Source organism: Capsicum annuum, chromosome 8, assembly GCF_002878395.1.
Source record: "Capsicum annuum cultivar UCD-10X-F1 chromosome 8, UCD10Xv1.1, whole genome shotgun sequence".
Classification (NCBI taxonomy): Eukaryota; Viridiplantae; Streptophyta; class Magnoliopsida; order Solanales; family Solanaceae; genus Capsicum; species Capsicum annuum.
Genome location: NC_061118.1, coordinates 170915884 through 170925633, shown reverse-complemented (window position 1 = coordinate 170925633; position 9750 = coordinate 170915884). Strand labels below are relative to the sequence as shown.

Here is a 9750-nt window from a genome sequence, read left to right as displayed (position 1 = left end):
TTATGAAGTTTATCGAATTCAAAAAACAAAAAAGGAAGTGAAAGATGATTATTAGTGAGGAAGTAATGGTTATGGGGGGGGAGGAATTCTGGGAGGAGCAGAGGATGGGTTAAGAAGATAACCTTATTTATTTATTTATTTATTTATAATTTATTTTTAATTACTTTTTTAGATCCAAATGCCACATGTCATTTTTTAAGTGGTCAGTATGCCACATCACCAACGTGTGTAATACACATAATTTGTAATTTTAGCTAATTGTTTAAAAAGTGTTTGAAAATATAAATTTTAAGTTGTTTAAGTGTTCAAAATATACAAAGCTTAATTGAAGTGTCAAAGTGAAAGATGGTGCCAAGTTGAGGGCTTGTGGATGGATTTAGTCTTTAACGAAAGATGTGAAGTGCATGGAAAGTAATCTCTTTCTAAGCGTTTATGAATAGAGTTAATTATCTGATATCTATATTATTGTCAATATTCTATAAACAGTCGAAGCTCTCATGCACAGTTGGTCCATACACTATCATTATTTTAAGAAAAGAAAAAAAACAGAGAGAAAAAGTATGGCAGGATAATGTTTTTTCTTGGAGATAATTCATCCAAGGTACGGAGTAAATGGATAAAAGGAAATCCACCATCGGAAAACAAAACAAAAAAAAAAAAGTTAATAGGTATTTTTATGCCGCCTATGAAAGTGATCCATGGAGTATTGCCCTCCATTCATTCCAATGTCTACTTTTGTCCTCTTTAGTACAATATCATTAGTCCTTTGGATTTTACTTTTATTACCTCCTTTCTTTTTTTGAGTTCATAATATGATGTTGATGATGAAGAGTTTTTGGACATGGGGTCATGGGTGGATGCGTAGGGGCCGGTACGGTGGAGCTAAAGTGTCGATCGGTTACGAGTTTGGTCAAACTTTATACTAATTAATTTTAATTTAAATTTTGTATTTGTCTTATAAATTCATTAAATAAGTAAAAGTTAATCATTTAAAATCTCATAACCTTGGGTTTTAAATTTGGACTCTGCATTGTCGTTAACTTCAATTGTATATATATATATATATATATATAAAACTATTTACTACTATGTGCTGGTTAGTTGATACTGGATTGTCAAGACAAATAGTCCCTTGATCAACTAAATAGCTAGCTAGCTTGCACGTACTCAATTCGAGCAGTTGGAGAATTTTTGATATATAAAAATGCAACTCGACATCTTTAAACAGGAACTATTACAAAGTCATATCATGCTTTCAGGATATAAGGGGTCATTTGGCATTGAGGGCACTCAATAATAATTTCGGGATAAAATATAAAATTATTTTATTCTGTATATTAGCTAGAGGTATTAGTTAGTCTGAAAATTATTTATCTAAGGTAACTAATTATCTCAATTCAAGAAATAACTTTTTCTATCTCATCTCTCATGTCAAACAGTCCGTAATAGTGATAATTACAATATATATATATATACATGATTCATCGACGACTTTAACCAAATTACATAATTAATTACATTATTACTTACAAGCGTGATATATGGAAGGAGAAAGACATGAAATCTTTGTGGGGACTCATGATCATCATAGGCATGTGCAATTCCCTTTCATTTCCTTTTTCATTTAGTACGTCCCATCTCTTATATTTTTCTCCTAACAATTTGTTCATTAGGAGCATTCTCATGTGCCCTTTGGCCACCCTAACCTAGGGCTACCTAATATATAAAGCTTAATCCTTTTTCCTACGCTTATGGAGGATATGGATATCGACCACAAAAAGAAAATCCCCCACCAATGAAAAATAGGAATATCATTAACAAAAATCTATTCGATTTGTCACAGAATATTTATGGCGAATAGGTTTATTGTCCTGAAAAACTAGCGCCACTTGAATTTGTAATGGAACCATGACAGATTCTTGGTCACAAAATATTTGTATGAACTTAATAGGGAAATCAACAATATGATTAACATATGGAATGGGCCAAACACATCTACAAACCCCTCAATTTGGCATCATTTTTCATTTTGGCACCTCAAGTGAACATCGTTCATTTTAAGCTCCTAAATCAACTATAAACTGTGTCATTTTGGCACCAACTCTAGTGTGTGAATTGCACGTGCTTCCAACAAGGATTAAACGGCCAATTAATTTGTGCCAACTCATTTTAAATTGCCACATCATTGTATATACCCACAATTTTTTTAAGAACAAAAAAGGACCAAAATAACATAGCAAAGTGTCCAATGAATTAATGACACATGGTTTTTTAACTAAATAATTTACAAAAAAGCACCCATTACATCTTCCCCGCTTAACCTTTTTAAGGTTAACCTCCAATAATGGAGGTAGAATTTTTCAGAAAAATAAATCCGCATTAAAAGCTTCACGAATTTCAGACATGAAGAAGGAGGAGGCCACTGTTCAGTTAATCGCTTCCCGAATTTCAGATATATGACTAAAAAAAATATGGAGGAGAAGGAGGCTTGTGTTTGATTAGAAAATTAATCAACAAAAGAAAATATGGGTACCATTAGCTCAAGATGTCCAGCATTTTTTTTCCTTTATTTACATACAACTTGTAAAATAAGTTTAGAAGCACCAGCTAAATCAACTCAATCGCTTGAACAAATGATTTATTGATTAATTAGTTAGATCAAAATGACATAAAGAAAATGTTCATTAATGGAGGTTGAATTTTTAGACAAATTTTTGGAAAGAATTTGAATTTTTCAATTTGATTTTTAGTTAACATATACTCCATTAATGGAGGATGAAAAAATAGGGAAGAAGGTGACAAAATTAAATGAAAAATGGGTTAAAATGATGCTGGCCCAAAAGCGAATGTGATACACTATGAATCAGCAAAAAGTGTCAAAGTAACACAGCTTATGGCTACTTGAGGTGTCAAAAGTGAACAACGTCCACTTGAGGTGTCAAAGTGAAAAATGATGTGACGATGTGTTTGGCCTATGAAATGTGAATTCTTGTCAACCATCCATTTTTTTAATCTCTTGCATGCTGGTTAGGGATCCAGTCAAAGGCAGATTTAGCCATATAAATATGGATTCATTTGTGCAAAATCCACTTGAAGTGGTAGAAATATTCAACCATGAATCCAAAACTGAAATAAGAATTATCGACTCTCACCATATTAATAACTTGATTTTTTAAATGGGAAGTCGCACCAAACCATAATTTCTTAAAGAATAAGGTGATGTATTTAATGGTTAGAACGCGAGCTAAAATTTTGAATTTATCTCTGATTAAATTATGCACGAAAAATCCAATCCAAGTTCTCCAGTATTTCTTGGATGTGGACTCCATATGGCCCCCAACTTTTTAAGTCCAAATAAAGTTAGTATTTAATAAAGCTGGTCCAGCTCTATTCAGTTGGGCTCAAATCCAACTAAATATTCAATGAGAAGTTGAGAACCAATAACATGTATCTCCTGTATATTTTTGTACAATGTCCCATCAACAGAATATTATGTTTCTTTTTGCTCTTATCTAAACCAAGTCTGCATAGTCGCCAATTAGTTAGTCTCCAACTCTTTATCCATGTTATGATTACCAAAAATAAATTCTTTCAATTGCATCAATAACCTTCTCTTTCAAACAGAGACTAATGATAATGGAGGGACCCTAAAAAGCACCTTCTGGTGAATTATTGCTTTTGACATTTCTCATTCACTTTATCTGTTAAAAAATTGCTCTTTTTTCCAAACATTAAGGGGTCATTTGTTTACAAGTTTATGTTATTAAGAAGGTTCTTTAGACATTCTATGTGGCGTGGAGAAGTAAAAGGATAGGAATGACGATATTTGTTTTTGTTATTTTGTCTGTATATTACTACTTAGTCATTCAATACGTGGAACATATGATACCTTAGGTAAATTTTACATAAATATGAGAGAAGATAATAAATTATTTTTTTTTATATAAGATATAATACAAGTTATACAAATAAGTGTGCTGACATGGGCTTCGATGTAACAACCAAGCAAAATATAATGAGAATTTACTAATATATGAGGAATCGAAAGCGCAATTATCCTATTTATTTTAATATACTTTTACTTTTGGCTTTTTTGTCACTCATTGTATCTAAGTGCATGACAGCATATGTAAGAAGATAAGTAAAAGTGAAAAACTGGCAAATGAAAGAAGAAGGTAAAGTTGCCACCCAAAAAAAGTGATAATAAAAAAAGGTAAAGTGATTTACATATTAACCACTAATTACAATTATTATCAAATCTCATGTATTTCATATAAAGTAATAATCTTGTGTTGGCTGTCAACTCGAGAATTAGTTTTTTAGGTCATTTGTAATTATTTTCTTTTTAAGTGTTGTGAATTTTTTTTATAAGAAATCTTCATTTTTATACATAAAAAATCTGGGAAGACTAGATCTTAATTTTGGTGACTTTGAAATTCACAATGCTGTGTAGATTCAAACAAACGATTCAACTATAATTTGCGTTATTAGCTGTATAATTAATAATCATCAATTTTTATAAGATAAACCCATAATTTGGAGCTTATTTTTTGGTACGTACTATTCCTCACGATTCAATAGTGCAATACAAATATTTTTTCAAAATCAATATCTATACTTTAAAAAAGAAAAAGAACCAACAAAGGTGAATAACTTCTTCACTAGAACAACCGCAATGCAACGACTAGGACTCATGTCGAGCGAGTTTTGAATGCGATCGGGTTATTAATATTTATACCACAGTAAGGACCCTCAACTTCCAACGGTTACCAACCTCTAAATCACATCGAGTGATGATGCATTTATTTACATCTAAGAATATTCACTCTAATTTCCATTATTCTCCTCCAAGCTTGCGATCGTCAAATCAAAAGCCAACTCTCATACTTTCCATCGCAAAATAAAAAATAAAAAACTTTCATTTCATGAAGAGTAGTATATTAATAATGTAAGTATCATCAAATTTTACAACTTTGTTTTTTTTACTAAAAAAAAATAAAAATATAACGTAAAGTTTGAGAAAAGGAATAACAGACACTCTTTACAATCTGGTGTCTGTCACCAAAACAAGATGACTCAGTCCTCCAAGGCCTTTGTTCCGCCATCTCCATTTTCAACATCAGAAAATACTTTCTACTCCTAAATATCAAATTTTTCTGTTCTTTTTTAACACATAGATCCGCCAAGTAACGGTCGAGATTCACCAAAATTCTCTACGCTATTCCTGTACCTTGCATGGCATGATTTCTGAAAATCCTCAATGTTAAACGAACGATTCCAGTTATTACTCGATCCAGATCGAGAGACAAACCTAAGGATCTCCTCGAAAAGAAACTCATCACAAGGTATAGCCAAGGTTCCATGGTTCGAAAACCCGTATTCTTCCTCAGCCTGAATCAGTAGCTTCCTGAAAATTGGATGATTCAAATACGTAGCTCGCACCACGAATCTCCTGCAACTACTGCCTACTGATATAGCCACATGTCCAGGAGGCACATCAGAAGCAGTGCGTCTAGATGAAGAAGATGTAGCTCTTTTCTTCCATTGTCGGAGCATTTGAGTAATCCTCACGATGCAATGGATCCTGTTCAATTTTCCCATATCAGGAGACATTGTAAAAGAATGGTTTTAGTGGGAAAAAGCTCTATGGTTTCTGCTTTGGTTGAAAGTCGAATGCAAGTAGAGGTGGTTAATGTGGTATTCTTATATAGACTTGATGAACAGAATGACTAAATTATCCTTGATAGTTGAGAATATCTACGACATTGGACAAACATTATGAGATCTATGTGGTGGAAAGAAAAAAGTGATTATGATTAGTTGTTATTGTGGTGCCTAATTTACGACTAATGACGTTTATGTGGATTTTGTTTTCCATTTATTCAATATTTTTTTGTTTATAAGGTTTGATTTTAAGATTCCGTCTCTAGAAAATCATTGAAAGATAAGATAAAGATAAATGTGATATTTGAAATGGTAAAAATAGTTAATTTTATCTTTTGAATAGGCGTTTATCCAGGACGAGTTAGTAAATGTCTGAAAAAGAGATGTAACACCACAATAAAAGAATTAATTTGATTATTTTTGAAACTCAATCAAATATAAATTAATTTTATTTCTTAAATATACTTCTATCATAAATAAAGGCTAAATACTCATACACAGTACAATACAGTACAATACATGTTAAGAATTGCATATTAAATTATAGATTAAAATTTTTTGATACATTCAGAAATATCTCAATAAAATTAGTAGTATAAACTCACATTTTAATAAGAGATTTTAAATATATACATGTATAAACAAAAATAATACTGTAGTAATTTAAAATTATTATTTTTTATTCTGGCACATTAGTTGTTTTTTTGGTGTAGTATTTTTAAAAGACATATAACTTTTAACTCCGCATATTAATAGATTCCTAATAAAAATAAGGATTACTTTAGAGTATAAGATGTTAGACATTTATTTGCAATATATTAATTTAGATGTTATTGTTAAAGCTTATTTACTAATATGATGTTTGAGTTGTATAGTTCAAAGTTCTAAAATACTTTTGGTAAAAATTAGACGATTTTTTCTTTCTTTATTTTTTTAGATGATGTTTTTAGACGTATTTCACAACCCTCATTATTATTTCAAGTAAATTTGAAATCATATTATTAAAATTTTTGGGGCCTTTAAACTTTTAAAGATTTAAAGCAAACATTTTACTAATTTTATCCTTGAGTCAACCCTGAATACATTCTAAACTCTTTTATCTAAATATTAGTATTTGAGAATCAAAAAGATAATGGGTGACAGAAAGATGGGATAAAATTAGTAAACTAATTTAATCTTATTCTTACTAATTTCTTGAAGACATTAAATTTTTGATTGGCAATATTTGGTTAGTTTTTTTTAGTTTTGGGATACCTAAAGTATAAAATGTCTTCTGTTTATAAAGTTGTTTCTATTTTAGCACAAACCAGATGTTACTCTACAACCTAGACCTATTTGAAAATATAGTAGTACAAAATAGAAAGATACGAAAATTATACTCATTTATTATGTCTTCACATTTTTAGAAATGTTGATCCCTTCAATTAATTTGTTTAAAGAAAATATTTTGAAATGTTAATGTTAGTTTTATAAATACAGGAGAGGGAATAGAATGATTATGTAGTATGTATAATAAAAATCAAATTCCCAGGATGTGATACTGAAAAATTAACAGATTAATTAACCTCATGTCACGTTATATACCTTAATTTTTAATTTTTTCTTTTAAACAATAAATCAGTTACAGAACCAAATTATTTGAAGATTTCTTGTCTGCTTGGGATCCTCATATCCCTGTAATCCTACACTAAAAAATGGAAAGGGTAAAGATTTGGGGAATATTTTCTGGGCCCTGTTTTTATATATTGCGTCTAACCACATGTAATTATTCAGCTGATTTAATTAATTAATTCCGATTTAAGGCAGACAGATTTTTCTCAACATTCACCTCATCAAACTGAAAAATAAAAAAATTGTGATTTATGTAATCTTTTTCCACGGATTTATCACCTCTCCCATTAGATTAAATAAATTAAAATTAGACGAGAAACAGAAAAAAGAAAAAAAATTGATAGTAGTGTATAGAGATCCAGCTGTGGCCCAATAAAATTAAGTTGATGATAATACCAAATGGCTACTGAGTCGGTAACACGGCCCAAAGGCCAAGAAAACCCACTACATCCTATGGATATGCACAAATCTTATCCTCGTAAAAATTACATATATATATATATATATATATATATAACGATATGTTTACTAGTATTTACTAAAAATTTCAACTATTTTCAAAATTTCATTAACTTCCAACATTTAACCTTTGAAGAAACATATAAGTTAAATTAGATACGTCCTATAGATACATGTATTTATTAAACTAATTAGCATGTTTTAAGGAATGTAACAGCTAAACTAGCATTAATATAGAAATTAACCTAACTAATTATGGTAAAAACTAAATAATATCCCACGATATATGGTAATTAGTTTGTTATTCCACCATTTTAAACAAGAACCTTTCCATAATCAGTTTCCATGTTGCAAAAAGTTCATACATTCCATCAAAATAAATTCATACGACCTCTTTTTTTTTATTTGTTTATTTTCTTTCATCAATTGCAATGAAAGTTCATACGTACCATACAAAAAATTTCATGAGACCTCTTTTTTTTATTTGTTGATTTTCTTTCATCAATTGCAATAAATATTTCAGTGTTCATACGTGTCACGATCCGAACCGAGGCCCTGACCGCGACGAGCATCCTGAACCATGAAAGCCCGGGCGCCCCTTTCTATTTGGCAAGCTTGAACAACATTCATGAACAATAAAGAAAAGATGCGGAAATTAAATAAACGGAACCATGGTATGTTCTCATTCAATTTAACAATACTGAATGAAATCCATAAGTATCTAGAAAATATCTATTTCAGTCTGCGAAATCTCTAATACATCAAAAATTAACAACTTGTCTAAAATTGGGACAAGGCCCCCAGTCGGACCCAAAACTAAAATGAAATAACAATGCTCTAAAAAAAACAGGCCTTCCGAAATAAAGAAGGATCACCAACTGCACACTTCTGTCTGATAAATCTACGGCTTAGCAGAAACCTCTAGAATGAGCCTCAGACCCTGAAATATGGGAGGTCAATACATATGTACTGGTACGCAGAGCAATCCAAAATAATGTGTTTATATTTAACATAAGTGAGAGCAATTGATAAAACACTTTACATATAATATATGAAAACACATGGGCACACTTTAAAGACTTTGAAACGTTTCTTTGAATCCACAACTCACTCTTTATCTTACTTCTGAACTAGGTGGTACACCCTATAAGTCTGATATTCCATGGGCTATATGGAATCCGCCCTTGACTCAGCGGCCAAGCCCCCAACCCAAGTTTGCCGCAAGGGTTGGAGTTTATGAATAGTTTGGTACAGCCCCTTACAAGTATACCGTGTCATCACCCTTACATGACATCCACATTATTTTCTTTTTAGGATAATACCTGTATCGGCAACTACTGTTTCTAGCGATGATCCCTTAAACTCAAACACCTTCTTCGGTAACCATCTAACTCTCTTTAAGCCCATTTTTAACATTTTAAAACATGTATCTTTCTGAAATCAAACTTCTATTCTGTTCTGAGTTTAATATGACATTATCTGTTTTGGTATCGTTATACTAAGACTTGTAAGTTGTATCTATAAGCCATGCATTATAATGTTACAGTCTTCTCTTTCGAAATATTATTTTCAGACCACCAAACTATTCAAATAGTAGATGAGGATGCATATAGTGAAATTCATGAAAACATAGGCAAAGGTTCTCAATTTCAATTCACAAACATGTGGTGGTCACTTCTCTTGTAATAAACCATGCAATTCTTTCAATAATCATCTTTAACATTTACAAACCATAAAACACTTGTAAAACACAAAACCACCCTCTTTTCAATTCACAGACAAAATCAAGTTTATAAACAACATTTAAAACACTTATCTCATGCTTTCAATCATGCAATTTCACAACCCATAACATGTGAAGTCAAGAAGTAATGCAACATGAGATAATCATTCATGCTCTCAATTTAATCTTTATAAACTGAAAACGCATACTTACATATACACGTGTAAAAAATAAATTTCAAGGAGAGGCCTCAAGACCAAAACAATATGTCTATCATTGAAAAGGGTTTCATG

General features: G+C 31.0%; 1 protein-coding gene across 1 annotated transcript; it reads right to left on the bottom strand.

Moving 5' to 3' along the window:
- Nucleotides 1–4893: 4893 nt before the first annotated feature.
- LOC107880011 (auxin-induced protein 10A5) lies at nucleotides 4894–5944 on the bottom strand. The gene has a single exon (XM_016726934.2). It carries the CDS (start codon nucleotides 5611–5613, stop codon nucleotides 5167–5169), a length of 447 nt encoding a protein of 148 aa, XP_016582420.1. The 5' UTR covers nucleotides 5614–5944; the 3' UTR covers nucleotides 4894–5166.
- Nucleotides 5945–9750: the final 3806 nt, after the last annotated feature.

Bases quoted from the DNA above. Each gene is read 5' to 3' on its own strand.
- LOC107880011 (XM_016726934.2), bottom strand. From the start codon at position 5,613: ATGTCTCCTGATATGGGAAAATTGAACAGGATCCATTGCATCGTGAGG.